Source organism: Wyeomyia smithii, chromosome 3, assembly GCF_029784165.1.
Source record: "Wyeomyia smithii strain HCP4-BCI-WySm-NY-G18 chromosome 3, ASM2978416v1, whole genome shotgun sequence".
Taxonomy (NCBI): Eukaryota; Metazoa; Arthropoda; class Insecta; order Diptera; family Culicidae; genus Wyeomyia; species Wyeomyia smithii.
In genome coordinates this window covers 131,608,300-131,635,131 of record NC_073696.1, presented here as the reverse complement: position 1 = coordinate 131,635,131, position 26,832 = coordinate 131,608,300, and the positions used below count along the sequence as shown (strand labels likewise).

General features: G+C 39.0%; 1 protein-coding gene and 2 long non-coding RNA genes across 10 annotated transcripts in view; 1 reads left to right on the top strand and 2 right to left on the bottom strand.

The window, feature by feature from the left end:
• The window catches only part of LOC129726985 (pyruvate dehydrogenase (acetyl-transferring) kinase, mitochondrial), a 124,097-nt gene that overhangs the window by 20,448 nt on the left and 76,817 nt on the right, over positions 1-26,832 (top strand). For 4 of the 7 annotated variants that reach the window (XR_008728444.1, XR_008728443.1, XM_055684316.1 and 1 more), the window contains exon 1: positions 20,325-20,769. The exons of 2 other annotated variants lie outside the window; for them this stretch is intronic. Coding sequence is in view for 3 of the 5 variants with exons in the window: in XM_055684316.1 (XP_055540291.1) it covers positions 20,667-20,769 (103 nt within the window). In the remaining 2 variants the exon portion in view is untranslated. Of the gene's footprint in view, positions 1-20,317; positions 20,770-26,832 lie in introns of those variants that run through there. One more of the 7 variants, XM_055684311.1, reaches the window with a different exon arrangement.
• On the bottom strand, positions 1,784-3,227 carry LOC129726992 (uncharacterized). Of its 2 annotated transcripts, XR_008728446.1 has the most exons (3): positions 2,539-3,192; positions 2,305-2,467; positions 1,784-2,179 (listed from the first exon to the last, which is right to left on the bottom strand). It is a non-coding gene; the product is annotated as an uncharacterized LOC129726992 (long non-coding RNA). The 2 variants fall into 2 exon arrangements; XR_008728445.1 differs by having other exon boundaries at positions 2,305-3,227.
• LOC129726994 (uncharacterized) lies at positions 17,744-18,447 on the bottom strand. Its single transcript, XR_008728451.1, has 3 exons — positions 18,309-18,447; positions 18,137-18,247; positions 17,744-17,990 (listed from the first exon to the last, which is right to left on the bottom strand). It is a non-coding gene; the product is annotated as an uncharacterized LOC129726994 (long non-coding RNA).

The following is a 26,832-nucleotide window of genomic DNA, read 5'->3' as shown; positions in this document are numbered from 1 at the left end:
TTTTAACAGTTAGCCTATGCAGTTCATATTAGTTTCCCGTTCCGAAAGTCCCCGGTTCCCGCTTAGTTCAGCTACGGTTCACGATATAATAATACCGATTTAATGTTGATCGATCCAGCAGATTTAAAATCATCACAGGTTAACATCATTCACCCCCTTCCCCCCCTCAAACTTTTTCCTTGCAACGCCTTTGAGATAAAGAAGGTCGAACATCAAACAGTAACTTCGCAAAAATACATCTCAAACTCAAAAACATCTGATATAAATTTGCACGGTTATCGAGGAGAAAGTTTTCACATTCATAAACCACAAATTCACCCCTCCTTGTCTACGCTTATGATATAGAGTAAAACTAATATTTTAGGAATACTCTCCGTACTCTAAAACCCCTATGTCCAAATTTTCACGGTAATAGGTTCAATAGTTTTTGTGTCTATGGGGACGTTTTAAATAAAATCAAAACTACATGCTCATGAGCTACTAGCAACAACTGGACTGGTTTAATTCATTGATTCACAATGATCAAACGCAAAGGTAGTTACGCGCATTCTATATAAATTAGGAAAAACCTAAATACTTAAAAGAAGTTCATACAGATTTAATAGTAATTTTGATTTTTTTTGGAGTTAAATTTTTTTTCCAAAAATTTATATTTTGTGTTTTTGTTTCTCCATGATCAGATAATCATTAATGTTTACTCTTTGTAGTTTTTAGAAAAAAAATGGAAACGATTTTTTTTGAGATTATTTTTTTAAATTTTCTTGTAAAAAGAGAAATCGATCTAAAGATGCCATTTAAACATGAAAATGTTTACCATAACACATGTATGTAGTTTTTATAGTTGGTATACATTAAAAATTTTGGACCCGTATTTATCGTGTGTGGCCAAGGTGTGATACTTTCTGAAATAGATTTATAATGATTTTTTTGGATTTTGAATGAAATTTTACACAACAAACAAACTATCCCAACAAACTATTTAACTGGATACCGGCTCATTAAACTATAGTTAGGCCGAATTAGGCTTAATAAGCTATAAATCAACAAAATTGTTTATTGGAATCAGGTGCGCCTCCATCATCGCATTGTAATGACTCTTCTGGAGACGCGTGGTGATTTCATTACAACAGCCTAACGGTACTGACACAATAAAAAAACAACAAATTAACAAACAAGTATCTCCTTCGGACAAGCCGCAAGAGTTTACAAGAATAGCGAAGCATATAAGATCGTCCTCTTGTTACCCGCGATCTAACAGGAACAGTTGAATTTGCACAAGAAACCGTCAAAAAGGTGCCTGGGAGTTGCAAACCATTTTCAGTGGGCAACGACCGATAATATTTAGTTACCCTGGTCAAAAATGTAGCTGGATACGCCCATGCAGATCAATAGATCAATAAAGGATGAGATGTCAGGAGGGTTAGTTCAATACTTGTAGCGGAAAATTTTGGTATCACTTCCTAGCGAGCAAAGTATCTATACAGAGGGCCATCACATCGTGTGATCATTGAACTTTGGAGCTTCTGTATTGGAATAGCCATACTGGGCGTAAAAACAATAGTGCGCGTACAACCTCTGTTAAATTGCGCTCTCCGAGAGTAAACTAAGGCGCTTGAATGAGTTCACTGATGTAACGAAAAAGCTGTGACACCTCTTTTATAGAAAAACTGGCAAAGTTGCATGCTTTTAACTCCCAAAAACCTAGAAAGTGCATATATGAATTTAATCCAATCCCGGACAAGCAGCAGGAGTTAACTTCAAAAAAGCAGAAAGCTTCGAATAGTAGGGTTTAGTGACTATTTTATTTTTCATCATTTTCTACTTACAGAGTACACGACGACAAGGCTGTTTTATAGAAGCTTCGACGAGTAACTCGTCTCATTTTTGAGTAAATAAATAAGTCCAGTCGACTCGATTTTTGTAATTAATCCATAATAACAACTCGAACGAACCACACATCCATATCCACCTTTGTTCATTGGGCTTTTTTGGGAAAGCGGCAGCCGAACTTTCGGAAAAGTGACACAACCCTTATACGTCGCAGCCGTTTACTGGGATTGCATGACAGCACACAGCACTAGCCTAGCACAACACAGGGCGGGCGGATGAAAGTTTTGCCTATGATGTTTTTCATCTTCTTTAACGCACGATGCTTTAGCGTAACGTGGATCGGCTTGTTCTGCAATTGAATACATAATAACAAAAAAAGAACATCAGCCGCACATAAATTCACGAAGTTCATAGAGACATGATTGCCTCACAGAAAAAAAGATAAAATACCACTTGTTCTAGAGGTAAACTCACCTGTTGTTTAGGCCGCTTGTAGATCAGGCTGATTTCCTTATCTGCGGGAACAACAATTAGCGGTATGCTGGATAATTGTCGGTTTTGATAGCACAGTTACCGTATCAATATCAGTTTCATCAGATTCAGTTCTAAAGTTGACACCGATTCGAAAAATAACTTTCTATGAATTTATACGTATCATGTTAAGTACGGATCAAAAAACAGATCAAACTTTTTTCTACTATGCCGTACTTTTCGTTGAACATTTTTCTGCTGCCGCAAATAATCGGAAACATCAACAGAAACGATCACTTTTTGATAAAATTGAATTACTTCTACCGCATCATAATCCATGTTCGTCGATTTGCACTCGACCACCACACGTCTGCTTACTAGAAATATTTAAAAAACGCGAAAATACTTCTTACAAAATAATTTTCAAGGTGATTACAAAATGTAAACAGTCAAGTTTTATTGCATCATGCAGGCCCATGACGCTCTTATGTTTTTGCATCGGAGTTTGTAAATTTGGTTCCAATTACATATTTCGCCAAACAAATTTTATTTATAAAAGGAAAATTTTAAGTAACCGCGATTATCTTGTGTTGTAGGCATACGTTTACTATAAATGTTTCTCAAAAAAGACCATTTTATTATGCAAATTATAATAAAAACATATTTCATTTTCATTCAGTAAAAAAACTGTTTGCCGTCAGGAACCTCGCTCAATCGGCTTGACACACTTGACATTTCTCACCTGACGTTTAAACCTTTTCTAACCCTTAAGTCTAGACATCAACCATTTTTGCATAGACATCCACCTTTTTCGTATACGTATCGCATTCGTATGCGATACGAATGGATTCGTATGGCCTTTGTACGTAAACAAGAATGGCATTTTCGAACTCATTCGAATCCATACATTCGTACGAATGTTGGATACGAACGTAAACAAGAATGAAGGTGCCTTATTCTTGTTTACGGCCTTATCGCTTTCGTACGAAAGCAGCAGCGGCGTACGAATGCGATACGAACACATACGAATCCGATTCGTTCTAACCAATTCGAGCTTTCGAACATCGTTGCTTTCGTACGAACGTGCCATTCTTGTTTACGTACGTATGCGTATCCGTATTCTTTTTGCTCTCGTTCGCAAACGTCAGTCAAAAGTTGCGAATCGCTGTACGAATCGCCGGCGCCGGTAGATCTAAAAAGATAAAAAATCAATCAACTGGTTCCAGAGGCGTCGCGTGGTTGGTTTCGTCACATGTGCACCGAACATTTATTTAAGTTCTTTTTCCTTAAATGAAAGAAGCAAATCAAACCTAAGTGATTGATGCTTTGAATTAAAGGGTGTCGCTAGTATGCTTACTTGTTTTTATAGGTTATTATATTTCGATAATTGCATATGCTCGGATATTAGGGAATAGTGTACCTGTGCAGTGCACAGGTGGACCCGACGCCATTAATTGGTTAAAAAATTATGGATGTTTGAAAATAAACCTGACTAACCTGGCTAACCTGACGACAATAGAGCCGATACCCTACTTATTTTATCGAAAATTCACTCTTATTTTTGATCATTTTTCAATAAGCGCTTTATCATAAGTACCGTGGAATGGGGTGAAATTGATCAGTGGGATGAAATTGATCAGTGGGGTGAAATTGATCACCTGAAAATTCGGAATAAAAATTCTAATCACACGATACTAATCTTACAACTCTAGGCAATGTTTACGTGTCATAAAATGTAACTTTTGAAAAATCCACATACCTGTCAAAGTTAACTCTTGCATGCCCAGTGCAGTTTCACAAATTTTCGAAAAATTCTTCTAACTCAGTCAAAACTCAATCAAATTTAATCAAACAAGTTTCCAAATATCAAAAATAGTATTGAATTTACTTAAAGTAATCTAAATTAAGGGTTAATTACGTTAAATTTGGAGAAGTGAGTAAAGTTTGATAAAAGTTCAAAATATATTTTTCAACAATGATTATTTCATACCATCAAAGTAATATCACAGATAACAGACATCCAAGCTAGAACAAAAAACTCCAGAAATCGTGTGTAAGATTTCAAATTCTTACTCGTTTGGAATGCTAACGACATCTTCCTGCAACTTGCGACTTTAACCACTTTAGTGATGGCAGCGCTGGTTTACGGTCGAAGCTGCCAGACGCATGAAAATTCTTACAGATTATACAGTCGCTGTTTATGCAACGATATAACATAGATTTTGTGAGGTTTATGTATTTATTTTTTCAAACCAACACTAAAACAAACAAATTTATCGCAAATATACAGAGGGATTGAATAAATAAGTCGATAATGTACACATTACGACTGCTCAAAATTTCTACATTTAAAAACGGCAACCATTCTCATTGCGATAATATCGATAAAAGCTGGAAAACTATCGATTTTATCGAATCATTGACCACTAAGTGTTCTTAGCGCCACCATACTGCGTATTGCGACATGCTAAAAAACCGTTGCGTCTTTTTACACATGAAGCAAAGTTAGCTTGGATATCTGTGGTAATATGGATGAATTCGCAGAAAATTATAAAGATTTTCATTTCAGAGCTAGTTTTTGAACTTTTGCAACAAACCAAATTGAAATCGATCTAACGGTGATCAAATGAGCGCAAGTTTAGCAAACTGCAGCTTAGGAACCACAATGAATAATTTTTAACCTGAAATATCGTTATTTTCGTTTCCAAACTAACTGTGGTTGATATTTTCCAGTTCAGGAATCATCATATATCATGAACATATAGAAAAAAAGCACATTTCCAATAGAATGTATGGATTTTGAGGGTGATCAATTTCACCCCGATTTATCTCATAGTACCTCATAGAATTCTCGAATTTATTTCATGAAGTAGACGATGGAAATTTCACCAATAGCCATAGAGGATTTCGGGAGCACATAACAGTACTTGTTTTAAATATATACTACTAGCTGACCCGGCAAACTTCGTCTCGCCCATTTTTGTGTTCAATTTAATGGTGCTTATTACGGGAGTCACTTCACGGTGAAACCAGAGTGAAGTGAACAAAATCCTATTACGGGACTCACGTAAGTGAGAAAAACTTCGCAAAGTGACATATGCCGCAGAATCTGGGTTATTATGAGTGTCATAGCTCCAATAATTCTAAACATTTCAAAGCGATTGATTCCTTGCGATTTGTTTATGGGGCCGCAAATAGGAGGGGAGGGGGTGTGTGCAATTTTCTTACGTTATCTTACAAGGGAGGGAGGGGGGTAAATTGATTATCTTACGTAAGAAAAATATTGTTAATGCTGCTGTTCAAATAACCATGTTCATGAAGGTGTGGACAGTAAAATTCCTAAAAAAGACTATTAACTCGAATAAGGACCGAAGGGGAAACGAAGTATTGTACTTGCTTCAGGATGATAAAACTAAAGTTAAAATCTAAATCTGCCGGCAGTAAGATCTTACTAGGGGGGAGGGGGGTATCAAAAAATCTTACAATGTCTTACGAGGGAGGGAGGGGGTTGAGAAAGTGAAAAAATATGCTTACGTAGTTATTGAACGGCCCCTATAGTCCTCTCACAATAGATCTACGATTCTGGTCGCAGTGAGGAAGTCCATACAGGAAATAATAATAGTCTGCAGATGCACGACGAATCAGCCATAGGATATGATCAAAGTCGAACGACAAATGGTTTGAATTGATTGGATTCATCGGAATTACAACGTCCTAGACTTTTGGCTTTTGTACATCACCTTTATTTTGATTAGGGTAAGGAACGGCTTAAGCAGTAGCGCCTATTTTAATCAGTCGAAGAAAACTGGCCTCAAACTCCTGCATTTTGATCAATATCGACAATTTCAATGATGGAAACGAAAACTTTGATTGTCTAGCTGCCTTACGAATATAAGTAATACCGTTAATCACAAAGAAATCTGTGAACAATTGCCATTGAAACAAATCAACCTATATTGCAGCCATTCAGGAGCCACTTCAGGTGCTAAAAAAAAAAACACCTGCAAAACAGATGGAAACTGCTTAAAATAGGTTCGGGGTGATTGGAATAGTGACCCTCGATTCGTAACTTTGATTCACGATTGTCAAAGTTTGCTAACTTAGTTTTACAATCTGAAAACAAGTTCTGATAGAGAAAACGATAGCGAACAGATTGATATACTACTGTTTGAGTTTCACCCAACACATTTCGAGTATTTCGTCTGAATACACAGGCGGTTCCTGAAGCTGCTTAAAATATGTTCCCTACCCTATATCCATATTGGTCATTTTCTTTTTTTTTTGGTCATCGGTCATTTTTATCTGTTCTTGCATCAACCTGATTCCGGAAATACCCATATTGCGTGGTATTCAGTTATTTTCGTTGTTTTCCAGAAACTGCGAGTGGTCATCTTCGAATTCAAAATGGTGTTCAGGGTCAATGCTTGGCTTCTATGCATCATCTCAATTACGTAAATATCCATATTGAGAAGTGTTCGTTCATTTTTGGCAGTTTCCCAGTAGTTGCCATCTTACAATTCTAAATGGTGTCTGAGGTCAATTTTTAGCTCCCTGAATCATTCTGGTTCGGAGATACTCATATTGGATGGAAATCGACCATTTTTGGCTGTTTTCCAGAAACCGGAAGTTGCCATCTTACAATTCAAACTGTGTCTGAGATCGATTTGTGGCTTCAGTGCATCATCACGATTCCGAAAATACCCATATTGGGTGGTATTAGGTCATTTTCCGCTGTTCTCCAGACACCGGAGGTCGCCATCTTAGAATTTAAAATGTCTGAGGTCGATTTGTGGCTTCAGTGCATCATCACGATTCCGAAAATACCCATATTGGGTGGTATTAGGTCATTTTCCGCTGTTTTCCAGACACCGGAAGTCTCCATCTTAGAATTCAAAATGTCTGAGGTCGATTTTTGGCTTCAGTTCATCATTACGATTCCGTAAATACCACTGCTCTGGCCAATGAAGACGTTGGCTACGACCAAAAGTTGTATATCTCTAAATTCTATGCAATTCACAGAATATACAAAATTTCTAACTCTTCAAGTTTCAAAGATCTACGAGTTTTTCTAAAATTTGTCTGAATTTCACGTTTTATTGTGATAATTTTATGAGTTCACGCGAAATAATTTCTTACAAATTTTTTCTCGATAGAAATTGAATTATTACGTCGTTTTCTTCCGAGTACAAAAGTTTTTGAAGCACTTAAGTGAAAATATTACACAAAATTTGAAAAAGGACATAATTTTGTGGATTAGATATCTCATAGGTTAGCAGGTATTAGCAAACCATGATTTTTTTTAAAAATTGTCCATCAAAAAATCTTTATTATTTCAAATTTTGATAAATGTGTTTTTTTTGTGTTTTTGTGATACTTCAGTTTGAATATATTCATAGGTTTCATGTAAAAATACAATTGCTATGTATTTATTACATGGAATACACGGACCAGTATTCTGAAACTCTATCCAACGTATTTGCAGTCTTCAGCAAAGTTTCTCAGTGTAATAAGAACACACGCTAGAGCTTTCCAGTTTTCGACAGTTTTAGATCAGAAAATTTTATGTAACTTCGCAGAAGAATATATATATATATATATATATATATATATATATATATATATATATATATATATATATATATATATATATATATATATATATATATATATATATATATATATATATATATATATATATATATATATATATATATATATATATATATATATATATATATATATATATATCTACTATATAAAAATGGAATTCCGTAACGCTTGATCTTACTGATATTATTCCCTCCGTCTCTGAGGTGTACAGTAATTTTTATCATTTCGAATCGTTCTAAATCACAAATATAAGCGGTGACATGTAGGGTTTTTACATGAAAATGTTTGCTAATGTTCAGGAAAGACATTTGAGAAAAAATAATAGGTGTCTGATAACTGAAATTTGAGATATTATTCACAAAACTACGTAAAACATGCAAAATTATGACTTTCTCTGTTGAATTTGCCTCTAAATCAAAATTAAAGCGATGACATATGATTCTATTTTATATTAAAATGTTTGTCATGTTCATTAAAGACATTTGAGGAATAACTATTAGTATCTGATTACTAAAACCTCAGATATTCTTCCACAAAACTACGTAAAACATGCAAAACTATGACTTTTTGTGCTAAATTTGCCTTTAAATCAAAATTCAAAGCGATGACTTATGATTCTTTTTATATTAAAATGTTTGTTAATGTTCAGGAAAGACATTTAAGGAAAAATATTTAGTATCCGATCACTAAACCTTGAGATATTATTCACAAAACTGCGTGAAACATGCAACATTATGACTTTTTATACTAAATTCGTCTCCAATTCAAAATTCAAAGCGATGACATGTGATTCTTTTTTCACTAAAGTGTTCGTTGATGTATAAGAAAGACATTTGAGGAAAAATAACAGGTATCTGATTACTAAAACTCGAGATATTATTCATAAAACTGAAACATGCAAAATTATGACTTTTTAAGCTGAATTTGCTCTAAATCAAAATCCGAAGCTGTGATCTGTGATTTTTTCTATAATAAAATATTCGTTAATGTTAAAGAAAGATATTTGAGGGAAAATTAATAGGTATCTGATTATTTAAAATTTAAATATTTTTCACAAAATCACATGAAAATGCAAAACCATGATATTTTAGGCTCAATTTGTCTCACAGCTATGATAGGATTTTTTCATTAAAATGTTTGTGTATATTCTGGAATGACTTTTGAGTAAAAATAACACTATGTAAAAAATGCAAAATCATGAATATTTGGGCTCAATTTGCCTCTTAATCAAAATTCAAACCTTTGATATGTATTTGTTTTTCTTTGAAATATTTGTTAATGTTCAGGAACAACATTTGGGAAATAATAATAGGTATCTTATTGCTAAAAGTTGAGATGTCACTTTCAAAACTACGTATGTTTGAAGTATGTTTGAAGATAATTTTGTGCTTACAGAACAACACATTAAAATACTCTTTTTGAATATTTGAATGCATATAATGCATATTGCATGCATGACTTTTTGAGCATAAGCTCAATTCGCCTCTAAATAAAAATTCTAAGCGATGACATGTGATTTTATTTTCAATAAAAATGTTGGTTGTTCCTTCAACATCTGCAAATATTTTCTTGCAGAAGAATCCATGTTTTGATTATGTGCAAGTTGAGCAAAAAAAAAAAAGTTACATTTCCGTTGTATTCGTAGTTTTGTGAATGGTAAACACATTACGGGATTCAATTCACCTTTTTACTTTTACCTAAACTAGATCTTGGGACATTTGGCTGGAGAAAAGGCCGCATTCCATTGGTTTATACATCGATTAGGAGGCGACTTATGCAATATTTTTTTTTCATTTCTACGTAGTTTTGTGGATTAAAGCATTAACTTCTTCTAAGACGTGTTTCTTTGGACACAAACAAACATTTTCGTTATAAAAATTCACATGTCATCTTTTTAGAAATCATTATAGAGGAGAACTAAGCATGAATGGTCATGCTCAATTCTTATTACTTCGATTTCTTTCTCTCAAAAGTTACATAAAAAGAGGTTTTACTGTAAACGATTATCGAATATCCGGACATCACCCGAATTTGGTATATTCGGAACTGGGATGACCCCACACAACATTTTACAAAATGGCGACTTCTAATTTCAGAAAAATATCCTGAAGTGGTATTTGGCCAACCATATCAATACTTCCGAAAGTGGAACATCATACGATATTTTGATATCCGAAAAGGCGACTTCCAGTTTCTGTAAAACAGCCCAAAATCACAATACGCAATCCAATATGAGTATTTATATATATATATATATATATATATATATATATATATATATATATATATATATATATATATATATATATATATATATATATATATATATATATATATATATATATATATATATATATATATATATATTTTTTTTTTTTGTTTCAGGTGGAGGGGAAATTTGCATCCAAACCCCTGAGGTGACCAACCTCAGGGAGTGTGGGGTTGGTTTGAATCAGTGACCGGACCCACTTAAACCCCTCCAGTCTCCAGCCCATAATACTCCCCGGGACCACCGCTAGGTATTGCTTCGGGGAGCGGCTTTTGTGCTCTGTGCACCCTCTTGGTTCTATAGATCTCTTTGCTAACTTAGCTAACTAACCTGGAGACTGGCCGTTAGCTAACACTGGCGTGTCGGTGGTCAACCTGTCGCCTGTTTTGCAATTCTAAGACTATTTGAGAGGCGGCTGTACAAACCGCCCTCCAAATGTTTGGGTCTTTACACATCCTCCGAACTAGGTTGTCCGGAGTGGTGTCTGGCCCGCTCACTACCATCATGTCGCTCCGCGCATGCACAAAACGAGGGCACACGAAGAAGACATGCTCAGCAGTTTCTTCCGCATCCGCGCACTCGGGACACATGGGGGACCCCGCATGCCCGAATCTGTGTAGATACTGCCTGAAGCAACCATGACCTGACAGAATCTGTGTCAAGTGGAAGTTAACTTCTCCATGGCGCCTCCCGACCCATCCGGATACGTCCGGAATAAGTCGATGCGTCCATCTACCCTTTGCGGAATTGGACCATTCCTGCTGCCATCTGATCATCGAGAATGACCTTCTGGTGCCTCGTATACCCCTTGTGTCACGTTGATCGAAGCATTCTACGTCCTCCTTAATGGCTATGCTGATAGGCATCATGCCGGACAGGACGCAGATTGCGTCGTATGACACTGTACGGTACGCGCTCACAACCCTCAGGCACATGAGCCTGTAGGTACTTTCCAGTTTACGACGATGACTGTTGGTACCTAACGCTTTGGACCACGCTGGCCCACCATACCTAAGTATGGACGAAACCACGCTGGCAAGAAGTTTACGCTTGCTGCCATATACCGCTGAGCTATTGGACATCATTCGAGATAGTCCTGCAGCGGCCGTTGAAGCCCTCTTACAGGCATAGTCGACGTGACTCTTAAATGTGAGCTTATCGTCAACCATAACCCCCAAGAGCTTCAAGGAACGCCTTGAGGTAATGGTGCAGTCACCGACTCTAACCACCGCATGTTGCTCTAATTTGCGGTTGTTCACAACCGTAACCTCCGTTTTATGGTGCGCTAACTCCAGTTTCCTAGAGTGCATCCAGTCTTCGACCTTGCGTATGCAGTGCGCGGCCGTCAACTCGACCTCTTCGATCGACTCGCCGTAGACCTCTAGCGTGATGTCGTCTGCGAAACCGACGATCACAACCCCTACAGGGAACTTTAGTTTCAACACCCCGTCATACATGACATTCCACAACACCGGGCCCAGGATGGAACCTTGTGGTACCCCTGCGGTGATTGGGACGCACTTCTGACCCTCCTCCGTGTTGTAAACTAGTACCCGATTCTGGAAATAATTTTCCAAAATCTTGTACAACGACACCGGTACGTGGATGCTCCTAAGCGCGAGCGCTATGGAGTCCCAACTGGCGCTATTGAATGCATTCTTCACGTCAAGCGTGACGATTGCGCAATAGCGAATGCCCCAACTCTTACGCTGGAGTGCTACCTCTGCCGTCTTGGTGACAGAGAGAATAGCATCCAGCGTGGATCTACCTTTCCGGAAGCCGAACTGGTTACTTGCCAGACCGTTTACACCCTCTGTGTACTTCACCAGTCTGTTGAGGATAATCCTCTCAAGCACCTTGCCCGTAGTGTCCAGCAGACAGATAGGTCTGTATGCCGATGGGTCCCCTGGCGGTTTCCCAGCCTTCGGCAACAGCACCAATCTCTGTCGCTTCCACCTCCAGGCACTTCTGCATGACTGCTCGAAATAGATCGGGGGCCACTTTCATGGCCGTCCTGATGGCCAAGTTCGGGATTCCATCCGGTCCCGGTGCCTTGCTCACCTTTAGGGAGTTGGCGATCACGATGAGTTGCTCATTCGTAACCCTTACCTCCTCCACAACCTCTGCACGGCTGCCGTCTCTCACGGATTGGATGCCCGGCAGGTTGGCCGACCATCCCTGGTCTGTGAGATACTGGAACGTCGGACGTGAGACTCAGCAACCGGAGGCCAAGGATTTGGCTCGTGTCGTGGAAAGAGTCCCTCGATGATACGCTCCAGCATCGCTGGTGATCGCTCTGCAGGCGCCAACACGCCTTTGGTCTTCGCCATTACGACTCTGTAGGCGTTGCCCCACGGATTCTTATTGGCACTCGCGCATAGCCTATCGAAGCAGGCCCTTTTGCTCGCCTTTATCGCACTTTTAAGCGCCGATCTTGCAGATCCGAATACTACACGGCGCTCTACCCTCTGTGCATCGGTACGTGCACGTTGCAACATCCGTCTTGCACGGAGGCACGCGCTACGGAGGTCCGCTATCGCGTCGGTCCACCAGTATACCGGTGACTTACCATTCCTAGGTTGGCGGGTCCTAGGCATGGTGGTGTCGCACGCCCGCGATAATGTGGCAACTAATTGGTCAGCACTCGGGCGGAGCCAACTGCCCCCCTCGCGCTCTCTTCTCATTGCTTCTGCAAATACCTCGGCATCGAAATGCGATGTCTTCCACCCGCGGACGGTCGGAGTATTGGCTCTACCCGTCGCCTGCCGCCTCACGTTCTGGACTACGCTATAGCAGACCGACTGGTGGTCGCTATAGGTGTAGCCATCGTCTACCCTCCAGTTACGATCAGTCCTGGGCTGGAGAACGTCACGTCGATGATCGACTCCGCACCATTTCTGCTGAATGTACACTTGGTTCCAACGTTGGCCAGATCTAGGTTGAGCTTTGCCAAAGCTTCCAACAAGATCTGACCCCTCCGGTTCGTGCGGCGGCTTCCCCACTCAACAGCCCAAGCGTTGAAGTCGCCCGCCACTACTAAGGGTGTTAGTCCCGTCAGCTCCATAGATAACAAATCGACCATCTGGATGAACCTTTCGATAGACCAACGCGGCGGAGCATAACAACTGCAGTAGAACACTCCGTCCACCTTGGCAACCGCGTATCCTTCATTTGAGGTTGACACAACCTCCTGAACCGGGAACTTGCTGGTCGTGCATATGGCCGCCGTACTGGACTTATCTGCAACCCAATTACCGTTTCCGGGAGGAATGCAGTAGGGGTCCGATACGATTGCGATGTCCGACCGCGACTCAGACGCTGCTTGGTATAGCAGCTGCTGTGCCGCATAGCAATGGTTCAAGTTCAACTGTGTCACCCTCACGCCCGTGGTTTCGTGGCCGCCTTACCGGCTGGGCACCGTGGGCCTCCCATAAAGTGCTTGGCGTCCCGTTTTCCAGTACATACCAAGCACTTGGGAGGCTCTTCGCAGTCTTTAGCTCTATGGCCAGCACCACCACAACGCCTACATAACTGGCTCCTATCGGGCCCCTTGCAGGTCCAGGACTTGTGTCCTCCCTCGAAACACCTGAAGCAAACGTCCGGCTGCTGGAGTATGCTCAGGGGACATACTGACCAGCCAACCTTAAGTTTGGCTGTCTTCAGGGCCAGAGTTGCATCGGCCGATGCAAGCCGGAAAGTGGCCACCTGGGTCCCCGCTGGACCCTTTCGGAGGCGAATTACCTCAGTGGCTACTTCCACTCCGCACTTCTCCTTGAGGGCCTGTGCAATATCGCACCTCTCGGTTTCATCCAGGTTTTTGAGCTGGAGAGTCACCTCTGAGGTGAGTGCCCGAATTTGCACATCTTTCCCGAGGACCTGCTCGGCTACCGTCTTGTAGGCAGCGCCCTTGTTTTTAGCATCCTTACGGAGCTCAAGGATCATCTCGCCGGTGCGAGAACGACGGATGGTCCGCACATCCGCTCCCAGATCCTTGAGCTGGGTTTCGCCTCTCATTTTCTTCAAGACTTCGGAGTACTTGGACCCCTCCGTCTTGAGTATGAGGGCGTCGCCCCTGCTTCGCGCCTTCTTTCCCATTTTTGGACGATTTGTCGCCTTCTCGTCGTTGCGCTTGCTGTCTTTTTGGCGCTTCCTTCCTCCCACGGTAACCCAAGGGTTTCCCGTAGCTGCCACTTCGGCAGACTTTTCGGCGGACTTGGAGGCCGTTGGTGTGCTATCTCGCGGGCTTAGCACAACCAACCGTTTCTTGCTGTTCTCGGGGGCTTCCCCCGGAGACTGCCTTGCTCTTTTTGCGGCTGACCCGGAGGCGCAAACCGCTGCAAACGTGCAGGTGTCCGTTTGGACCGACTTCGTCGCCCTTCCGGTCACCTCCGTTGTATTCTTCTCTGCAGCCACCGCTCTTGCCTTGAGCTCGGCGTGCTCCTTCTTCGCAGCATCGACGGAGGACCGAAGCATGTAGAGAGCCTGCTTCAGGTACTTCGTCGTGTTGGTGCGACTTTTCGCAAACTCGATTATGGCATCGAGCTGCTCCGACAGCGCTACTACCTTCGGTAGCGTGTCTCGCTGTCTTCCGACCGCCTTTATCAACAGTGGACCAGCCACTGCGATGTCTTGCGTCGATCCGGTAGGCGTACTGCCTTTGCCGTCTTCGCAGGCGTCCTTTACTGCATCCATCTCCGCCTTTCTCGGCGGAGACCTCTGGATGCCTCCTCGTGCAAACGGGTTTTTCAACCCATCTGCGCCCAATTGTTGATCTTCATTATTTTCACTGTTCATTTTTGTTAAGTGGGTCCCCCTTCCAGCCGCTATCCTTATCCATACTGGAGTGGTCGCCTATCTGGTCCCATGGTAGTCTATGCCGAAGCAGTGAGGCCATGGCTAGGGGCGGCTGCCATAGCGCCTTATGAGCAACTATGACACCCCCGACCGGCGCAAGTCAGGAAAGGACATCTGATCCCACTCCTGCCCGGTTCCCACCGGGCAATGAATTTGGAACGTACTGGAAGGCCTGCCAGGTTTTACGGGACGGAGACCCCTGCACCGGTTGTTGTCTCGCCGTTTCAAGCCGTTGTCACACGACCTTACTAAGGGAGCTCGGCGCAGGTGCCAGCCCAGAATCGTAGTACGAAAACAAAATCCGACTCTTATCATATGACGTTGCGACCAGTTGCCGTAATTGGGAAATTACTGGCATCAATCCCAATGGGCGAATTAGTGCATTTGGGTGGTGGGAGCGGCACTATTCGCTCCGTCAGAGCTGCTTCCGGATAATGTGGCTTTTGTGAGAATTCGGCGGCCCAATGCCTGAGTCTCACCACAACCTAGGCTAGCTCTCGCTGATGGTCCGGGACTGCGTTCTTGCAGTTAGCACTTCCGTGGCCTACGGAAATCGCCAAATACCGACCCGTGGTGGCATACAGCTCTGCCAAATATATATATATATATATATATATATATATATATATATATATATATATATATATATATATATATATATATATATATATATATATATATATATATATATATATATATATATATATATATATATATATATATATATATATATATATATATATATATATATATATATATATATATATATATATATATATATATATATATATATATATATATATATATATATATATATATATATATATATATATATATATATATATATATATATATATATATATATATATATATATGTATATATATATGTGATTATTGAGCTAAACTAAGTTCGAAACATACCACAAAAGGTCAATACAATGGTCGCAGTGGTTCAAATCCTACGAAAAAAAGGTCGAAACGCTCAAAACTACATGCACACTAGCGCTGCGTTGCAGCTAAATTTCGCACTATACTGTCCGCCAATTACAAGCCTCTGACCTTCTGAGCAACTTTGCTGAAGACCACAACTCTCTGGGTTTCCGGAATCAAGAGATAGCGTTACATTAATTTGCCCATATCAAGTGATGCTAAACTTTTCGGGGTGTTGCAATATTCAAACTGGATGTTGCAATACGCAGTAAAGCGATTCTAAACTTATGACGGGTAGTGTATATAAGGTACAAGCTAGAGTAATTTTTCTAACCTTACGAAAGCATGCATGCATGTTTAGCTCAAGATGGTTTAGTGCTACCTTCAAAACTCAAACCTTTTTAATATTCATATTTTTGTATACAAAAATCGGCATCAAATAGTTTTGAAAGGCTGCTTACATACTCTTACATACGAAAGTTTGTGCCTTTAATTGAAAGTCTTAAGATATTTATTTCATCGTATGGAACTGCCACTTGCGTAAAATTGCGTAATTTGGAGAGGGCTCACGTGAAGGTATCACCAAAAATATCGAAATATGTCAAATAACTTTTTTATTTTAGGTGATTAAAAATAACAATGCTTAGCATAGACATGCATTTTTGGATGGCTTAAAACTTTGTAGAAGGTTTAAAAAATAAAAGAGAAATCTAAGAAAAAAGTTATAACGGCAAAGTATCTAGTTTTGATATCAACTATAACAATCAATCTGATGAAAAAGTAAATTCTCTATCTCACTTTTGGGTGGATTGATCACTCATCTTTCTAGAACGAAATATGCATTTTTGAATACATTGAAACTTATCCGAACATACGTTATGGCTATAATCAACATTTATATTGCTATTCAATTAATCGCATGAAAACGGCAAAATAAAACACTGTGCGATGTGACGAGAGAAATGTTGAAATCATTAAGCATCCTGTGTTTCAACAAAATGTCCCGTCTAGAAATACATCCAACGAAACGTGTCCCACGCCTTTGAAATGCCCCGCGGTTTCAACAGAATTGAACCACCTATGTCATATTTTTTCACTGCGACACTGTGATTCTTAGACTATCATTCTATAATCATTCTACTCATTTATCTGCCTCTTCACATCTATAACAGTTAAATCAAAGAAACGTAGGTCTTCGAGAAACTGGAAGTTGTGTCCTCTCAACCACGACGAAGTACTTTTTCTTGATCAAATATTGGTTAACTAATTTGATAACTTCGAGTCAGTGTGCAGTTCCACCTTAAGCCTTGTTGAGTTTCTAAACATTTTGGCATAAGTTAGCTCACCTTCGATTATCTTGATTAATTCCATTATGGTGCCTGATCGAAGCATCGTTGCATTTGCCTGAGGTACTTGTAATGAATTGCACCAGCACAATTCGCAGTAATATTAATCGCAAACTGTCCTGACATTTAATATATCACGCACATTAATGGAACCATCGATCGCAGCTCCACCGCACGTTTCATCGTTCGTTCTATCGCCCACAAACCCTTTGCCCTCTAAATTCATTTCGGGTTTCACATCATTGACGCAGAAGAAATACTGTTTCTTAATCAAATCAATCTTGACAATCAGCCGCACTAAAATACGACTATTCCTCGGTCACATAGTCGATCAGGTTGTTCATTTTTCGACAACAAAAAATTGTCGATGTGTACAACAAAAATTTAATCCACCTCCGGACAGGTAGCAGGAATTTAATTCAAAAATAAGATCTCAGAATAGTAGGCGAAGCATTATTTATTTTTCATTATCTGTCACTCACAGAGGGTCTGACAAAAATTCCTGCATGGTATTAACAATTCACCTTTTTAGGGAAGTGCCCTACTTAGTCCTGGCCGATCGCTAGGATTTAACAATAGTACTAAACTGGCACGACACAGGGCGGCCTGACGCAAGTCCCGTCGCTGCTGTTTGCCATTGATGATGTTCTTCAAGATACGTTGATCAGTGTCGGCTGGTTCTGAAATTTAACACAAAAAAACTCTTAGAAAAAGTGGTCCACAAATTCGCGAGAAAAAGACACAACGTTCACACACACACGCGTTCTGGCTAGTGGGTGAAGTTAATTAAATATCAGTTGTTAATTTTCTTTAGAATCAAACTTACCTGATGCTTAGGCCGCTTGTAGGCCAGGCTAATTTCCTTATCGGCGAGCGTCTTTTTGTGGACCAATTTATAACAATGGAACGAGCGCAAGTTGGTCGTGCTGTGTGACTCCTATAAAAAGTAGCTTTTTTGAGAATGAAGAAAAACTATTCTGCAACAAAAGAACACTTACTGTGAAATTACTCTGTCGTAGCACTATCCATATCTGTCGGCTCACACCTGTTCACCCTTTCACTTATTACAATATTCACCAAAATTTAGCAAAATAAACTGCTCAAGTATGCTGTCCAAGTCGTTCAAAAAACGTAAACAGTCAAGTTTTAATGCATTATGCAGGCCCATGAGCCGCTTATTGTTTTTGCATCGGAGTTTGTAAATTTGGTTCCAATTGCATATTTCGCCAAACAAATTCTATTTATAAAAGGAAAATTTTAAGTAACCGCGATAGTCTTGTGTTGTAGGCATACGTTAACGATAAATGTTTCTCATAAAAGACCATTTTATGATGCAAATTATAATAAAAACATATTTCATTTTCATTCATAAAAAAACTGTTTGCCGTCAGGAGCCTCGCTCAATCGGCTTGACACACTTGACATTTCTCTCCTGACATTTAAACTTTTTCTAACCCTTAAGTCTAGACATCAACCGTTTTTGCATAGACATCCACCTTTTTCGTATACGTATCGCATTCGTATGCGATACGAATGGATTCGTATGGTCTTTGTACGTAAACAAGAATGGCATTTTCGAACTCATTCGAATCCAAACTTTCGTACGAATGTTGGATACGAACGTAAACAAAAATGAAGGTGAATACCTCAATTTAACCCTTTCTCGGCGGAGAAGAATCAATTTTCAACACAAGAAATAAATTCCAAACTCTTATTAGTCATCAACTATATGCACAATTGACACAAATTGGATTGCAATTTAAAGATCAATCGCTCCTCTAACCATACTGAATAGTTTCTTCGTGCAAATTTTCAAGTATAATTGGTCGGCGTGCGACCAGACCGAACCAAGCGCCATTTTTTTGAGTTTTTAACACTAGTGGATGTTAAAACTAATAATATATCTTTTATGAAAAAACGAAATCATTTGAACAGTTTATAATGGTATTGTAACAAAATTTCTCTGCAGCAGCTTGCAGGAAGCATACGGGATGGTTAAACTTTGATCGCCGATTACTCGAAATAATGTTTTTGGCGCTTGGTTCAGTCTGGTCGCACACCGACCAATTGTTACACTCAAATCAAAGTTTGAATGTCAGGTAATGCCATATGGCATCACCCGCCGAGAATGGGTTGAAAAAATGGTGCTTGGTTCGGTCTGGTCGCACGCCGATCATCTCAAAATCACCTTCCATCGTTCTTTATCTTCAACGCAAAGGATATTTTTGGCGGTTTTTGTCGATGCAACTGGAGCAGAATCTTCAGCCACATGCTAACGTATCACGTGTCCCAAAACAGTGAAGACATAGTACACTGTGATTTCCTTACAGTCCGATGGCTTCATACCAGGCGAGACGTACGATGCAACGAAAAAAAAGCACCTGCCAATTTAGCACCGACAGGCACCGTTCTGTTTTACAAATTTTAAAACCTATGTACACAAATATTCGACCATCGTGTTCAGAACGCATGTCATCTCAACATGTTTATGTGTATCTCATATTCGGGCATGTTAGTAGGAAACTGTGAGCTACGATGGAAATCGCGCGCTCGTTCAACAAAAACGTAGGATTTTTACACGGCGTGCACATGTGGGCATGTTTTGCGGAAGACTGGCTATCGGTTACACAAATGCTTTTCATTTTACCAGTAAATGGATTCTATGTGAAATTCACATGAAATGCATATGTCTACTGCATAAGATTCATAGGATAAATCATCTCACCAGTTCATGATGAACTCAAATGACGATCACGTTAAATCTACGTGAAAATGACAGTGGAAAATATTCACATAACTTTTTCGGTAATTATAACGTGGAAAATATTTTGAGTGTACTATAACGCACAAATATATGAAATTTGACAGCAGCAAATCCCCCTGCTCTATATGCGTGGATATTTTTCCGTGGGGTGTCAGTAAATTTGAAAAAAGAAAAAAGAAAGCTGGCATCACTGAATTGAAAGCATTTTTGGGTGGCGTGTGGGGTGTGCGTGTAAGCGTGCTTGATCTGTCAGAAATGTCTATACATAGTTGTTGTATTCAGAATCAGCAGAATACCCTTGAACGTCGTCTGATACGTTTCATTAGATTTTGTTGAAAATCCATCACTGATAATAGATGCGATGGAAGTTTGCTAATACCGCTCAAAGCTGTATTTGTAGTTAACTTGTATTATCGTTTTTTTTCAATTGTGAAAAGTGTTGGTGCCGAGTGATAAATATTTTTCGTGCAAAGCATTTATATTTAAAAATATTTTACTGCGAAAACTTGCTTGATTTTTGAACTTGTTTTGGTTGCTTCGCGTAAAGTATTAATTTTTTCCGTATTCAACAAAGAGAAGGTCACCCTGGAAAATGCGGCTATTTCCGGTGCGTTTGTCCAACATCAACAAAATGTTGGACTTTTATTCTCAGTTCAACCCATCTCCCTTGAGCATCAAACAATTCATTGATTTTGGTATGTATTATTTGTATCTGATTGATAAGCTTAAAGGTTTAAAAAAGTTGAAATCCAGATAAGGTTCGTTATGATTAGCGTTATGCAAACAAAGGTGACGCAACAATAGTACAGTTCAAAATCGAACTAATATTTTGTAGAAATATTGCTTAAAACATAAACCGTTTTCAAGCTACTGAATAAACAGTTCCTTTTTACTATGAGTTAAAAGAAAAAGTAGCCATATGGAAAATTTTTTTTATTATCGAATTCACACACATGCATAGACTACAACGTAAAAAAATGGTACAGAACTGAGTGTAGAATAACAGCAGTATGATAACCGGCACTCATGTTGTTTTGTTGTAGCTATATAACACCTTTCCGTAGCAGAGTTGCAAGTTTGTTTTTCTTGAAAGGCTTTGCGCTAATTAACAGGCGAATGAAAAATCAATTTTAAAAGAGCATATAGCATTGTCTTGGATGAAAAATAAAGTCTAGTCCAATCGAAGATAATTTTTCTTCAGAATCAGTTAAATAGTGAATTTTTTTAGTTCCTTTATTTTTGACTCCTAAGTAATTTGAAATGTATTAATAAAATGTTCGTTGTTTGTATTTCATACTATTAGTGTGCAAGGCAAACATTTGAGTGAGCAGGGTAATTAAAAGAGTAAATGGGCAGTTGTTTTAAAAACTTGAACCGACGTAATTAGCCAGACACTACGCTGCTGTGGGACGCATGAGCGTCACATGTTACATTTCAACATTTTTAAGGTGTTATTGCCTGACGTCATAATTTTATGCGTATTTTTGAAATATGTTGTCAAAAGATGAGATTTATTCTAGAAAGTGACCGGGTGCCGTACAGGAGACATTTATGTCCACATTTGTACTAACCATACTTCTTATATGGATGTTTCAATCTTTGAATCTTAAATATCATTGATAATACGATAATTATTGCCAATAGCTTGCCTATACGAAAATGTGTTACTCAAAGTAAGCCAAGAAATTTTAAAACGCCTTGTTTTCATATGTCGTCGTCTCTGCTTTTCTGACCCCCTAGAGCTTTCTACGCCAGATCTCAGCAAATCAGACTTAGTCTGTATCCTAATAAAATCGATTTGTTTTCAACCAAAAAATCAGCGGATATTGAATTTCGAAAAATATTGCACTTATGAATCCTAGTTCATTAGTGTTACCTGTTTTAACAAACTTTGTTTTAGTGGAAAACCAGATGAAATAAAACTAAAAATCGACTTACAACTTGAATAAAAGCTCGGGGCAGGAGGAAAATTTTTGTTACTACCAGCGTGTTGATTATTTGCAACCAAAATTAAACTTGGATTAGTGAAATCGACCACTAATACTAGCGCAGAAAGGAAGGTTCCTTGCGATGGCTGTCAAGTCACGGGTTGAATGACACAAATTTACAAATTCATCACTGGTACAGTCTTACACCGGCTTTTTTTCGTGTTGGGTATTTTATCACTGCGACCTGGCCGTCATGATATGACTAATAGCATTAGTCCAGTCTGGTATTACACTTCGCATGAAGCGAATAACCGTACTGGGAGTTGTTCTCCAGATTTCAGAGGGTTCTAACAGCCCCCTATTGAAGAACTTATGTCTTTTATTAATATTTGCCGGACATCGGCATAACAGGTGTTCCGAGTCTTCTTTTTCCATGCCACATAAGCGACACGTATCATCTTGAAGTTTTTTCATAAGCTTCAAGTGATAACGGCTCGGACAATGCCCTGTTATAAGACCAGTATATGTGCTTAGATCTTTCTTTGAAAGCTCCAGTATTTTGCGAGTCATAGGACCGTTCGGTGTTATAAACCTCTTTGACTGCCTACCAATGGAAGTATTTGTCCAGTTGGACTCCACCTTCGAAATTTCCCTTGCTTTCAGCTCCATTTTAAGTGAAGAAGCGGATAAGCTACAGAAAGGTTCTGGTCCTATGAACTGATGAGACGATCCAAGTCTTGCAAGTTCATCGGCTTTTTCGTTCCCATCGATTCCACAGTGACCAGGAACCCAATATAAATTTACTTGATTATTGCAACCCAGTGTTTGAAGTGATTGGAAACACTCCCAAACAAGTTTTGATGTGCATGTTGCAGACTTCAGAGCATTTAAAGCTGCTTGACTGTCGGACATGATGCAAATATTTGAGTGTCTGTATTTCCTGCGTAGGCATATAACAGAACATTCTAGTATAGCTTGGACTTCGGCTTGGACACCGGTTGGCCATCGACCCATCGGAATTGATAGATCTACTCCTGGGCCTGTTACTCCTGCTCCCATTGGATCGTTCATTTTTTAACCATCTGTGTAAAAAACAATTGATCCCGGACGGAGATCGGGACCCCCGCGTTCCCAAACATCGCGCTCAGGTTTAACTATTTGATATCTTCATTCAAAGTTGTATCTTTTCTCCATTCAGTCTTCATTGTTGGTTACTAGGGGATTGATACGAATAGTTTCTAGAATATTTAGATGACCTGTTAGGTCACCTTCAAAGAGTTTTAAAAGTCTTTTAATCCTTAAAGCACTCTTCTCTGCTTCTAATTGTATAAACTGATGCAGTGGAAGCATAAAAAGTAATGCTTCCAATGCCTTGGTTGGTGTACTTCTCATTGCACCCGTTATTGAGAGAGTAGCTAGCCGTTGAAGTTTTTCCAACCTTTCTTGAGCACCTCTTTCTTTTGTTTTTGGCCACCAGACCAGTGAAGCGTAGGTAATTCTGGGTCTCACAATAACCGAATAAATCCAATGGATCATTTTCGGTTTTAGTCCCCATTGTTTATCAAAAGTTTTATTACATATCCATAGAGTATTTGTGGCTTTGCCTATAACTTGCTCTAGATGTGTATTCCAGTTAAGTTTTTTGTCAAAGAGTACCCCGAGATATTTGACGTTGTCTGAGAGTTTCAAGAACTCATCTTTCAATCTTATATTATTTAGCATAACTTTTCTCCTTCGTGTAAATGGAACGATAGTAGTTTTTGAAGGATTTACATTTAGACCTTTCCTATCGCACCACGAGGAAACAATGTTTAGGGCAGTTTGCATTCGGTTAGCGATGATATCGTCATACTTGCCACGAACAATTATGACTATATTATCAGCGAACCCAACTATTTCAAACCCTTCATCTATCATTTTTTTAAGAAGATCATCAACTGTTAACGACCACAATAGAGGAGATATCACTCCTCCTTGCGGGCATCCTTTTATTGCTTTTACACTTATGTACGAGCTTCCAAGGTTTGCTGATATTTCTCTTTTTGATAACATCTCGGTGATCCAATGAATAATGCAATTGTCGAAACCACGTTTCTTCATTGCAGCCGTCATTGAGTCATGGGATGAATTATCAAATGCTCCTTCTATATCAAGGAACGAAATTTCGTTCGCTGCAAAAGATTTCTCAATAGTAACAATAGTATGAAGTGCTGTTACAGACGATTTACCCTCCTGATATGCAAATTGATATTTGCTGAGAGGAGATTTAGAAAAATATGATGACTTGTTGTGTTTTCCGATTATTTTTTCCATTGTTTTGAGAAGGACTGACGATAAGCTTATAGGCCTAAAGGATTTTGGTGATGTTTTGTTCCTTTTATTGACCTTGGGGATTAAAATAACCCGTACTTGTCGCCACGCTTTCGGAATATAACCTAGAATTAGGCTTGACTGAAAGAGTTGTGTTAGAATAGGTATTAAAACTGCTTTACCCCTCTGTAGTAGTACTGGATAAATCCCGTCCCTACCAGGTGACTTGAAGGGCTCAAAGGAGTCTATTGCCCATTCAACTCTACTTTCAGTAAATTTTGTTGGCCAACGTAATTGTATCATCCCTGGTTCTATCCAGCCCAGTCGTCATATTCACTATTTCGTGAATTTCTGTCCTAGTTTCAGGAATTCCAGTTCTCGATGCAGATGTACTTTGGTCTACACGTGAGTCAATAATGGACCCGGGAAAGTGTGTTCTCATCATTAGCTCCAATGTTTCGTTAGTAGAGCTAGTATAAGAACCATCTTCTTTCTTTAAAGTACCTAGTTCATTTGAATGATTTTTTGCACCGGCTTACGGTACACCGGCTTACGGTACACCGGCTTACGGTACAAATATAATGTTCCCTTGTGTGTTCCTTTTGTCTTACACACACAATGTTTTCTTAACCACCATATGCTTAAAATTATGCGATATACGGTAATCTGGAGCAAGGTTAGGCGACATCCATAAATTACGTAATGCAAAAACCCCTATTTCTGGACCCTCACTCCCCATATGTAATGAAACGTAACGCAAACAACTTTTTTTTTCTTTGAAAAGTAGTCTGACAGCAAAGCGAGAGGAGAGGTGCTACAAATGAAAAAAAATATGCAAGAACTTTTGAAGTGACGCAATCAAGGTTGCAAGTTTAATCCAGTGCAACTTTCGCTCATACTAGAAATTTTTTAAACACCCCCAAAATTTGAAGTTGAGGTCAAAATACCAGTTTTTTCACCTAGACGCGTGAAAGTTATTTTTAACTCGTTTGTTTTCTAACCGATTTTAAATGTCCTAGCCGTTTTGGGAAAAATAGAGTTTTCTGAATATGTAGATGTTTGTACTAACTTCTCTAAAATATGTTGAGTTATTTGAGCATAAATCTACTATTTTATTATTCTCCATGCAAGTTTTCAACTTAAGTTCAAATTCGTCAGTTATTTTTGTAAGAAAAGTACTACAAGCACACAAAAACTTTGGAACTATATTTAATAACGAATAAAATAGAAGCTGTTCTATGTAAATTGGCAAATATTTTGCCGAGTTATATGTTTCTTAAGAAAATCAGAATTTTTCACTCTCATCGAAAAATAATATTTGGACTGTTTATTTTACGGTGCTACAAAATGTGAAAAAATGTAAGTACCGTGCTGGATCGAAATCCGTACACCTAAGCACATGATAATCTTTGACGGTCAATATAAAATCAAAATTTCACACATTTTTTAAAAAAATGTGCCTTTAATGCTCTACAATTTGTTACAATCTACACTAGGGGGCATCAGAAGTTGTTGCCTTTTTATTCATTCGTAGCACCGTGGAATGAACAGCCCAAATATTATTGTTCGATGAGAGTGAAAATTTTTGATTACCTTGAAAAACATGTAACTCAGCGAATTATCAACCGATTTACAAAAAAACAGCTTCTATTTTATGTCGTAATTGAATATAGTTTCGAACTGCCAGTGTAGTTGTAGTACTTTTCCTGCAAAAATAACTGACAAATTTCAAGTTAAGTTGAAAATTTGCGTGGAGAAGCATAAAAAATAGATTTACGCTCGAATAACTCAACATATTTCAGTGGAGTAAGTACAAGTCTGTATATATTTTGAAAACTGTATTTTTCCCCTTTCCAAAACGGCTAAAATATTCAAAATCGGTTGAAAAACAAATGAGTCAGAAATAATCATGCGCTGAGGTAAAAGAACTGGTATTTTGACCATAACTTCAAATTTAAGGGGTGTTTGGAAAATTTCTAGTATGAGCGAAAGTTGCACTCGACTAAACTTACAACCTTCACTGCGTCACTTCAAATGTTCTTGCATTTTTTTTTTCATTTGCAGCGCCGTACTATCCTCTCGGTAGTTAGACTACTTTTTAAAGAAAAAAAAAGTTGTTCGAAAGCTCGCGATGGATGATTTTACTGAGGGTTCCAAACTAAAGGTAAAAAGCTATATTTTCAAATGGTAAAGATTTTGGAGATGCCCTTTTTTTTTAAATAAAGTTGTTCTACCATACACGCCGTGGACACAATAACGGAAATCGCAGAACTTTGATTCAAGTAGGAAATAGTATTTTAATATCAAAACTACTGTATGGGCTGGAAGTTACTGGACGAAATTATGAAACACTGATTAGTATTCTGGACCCCATGTACAATAAGACCATCCGACTCTGTTCAGGGTTGCTACCGTCAACACCTGCAATCAGTGTCTATTTCGAAGCGGGAGTTTTTTCTTTTCACCCCACGGTAGCGCTCGCTACCGTCCGAGGGGCTGTGGGTCGCTGGAAAATCCCGT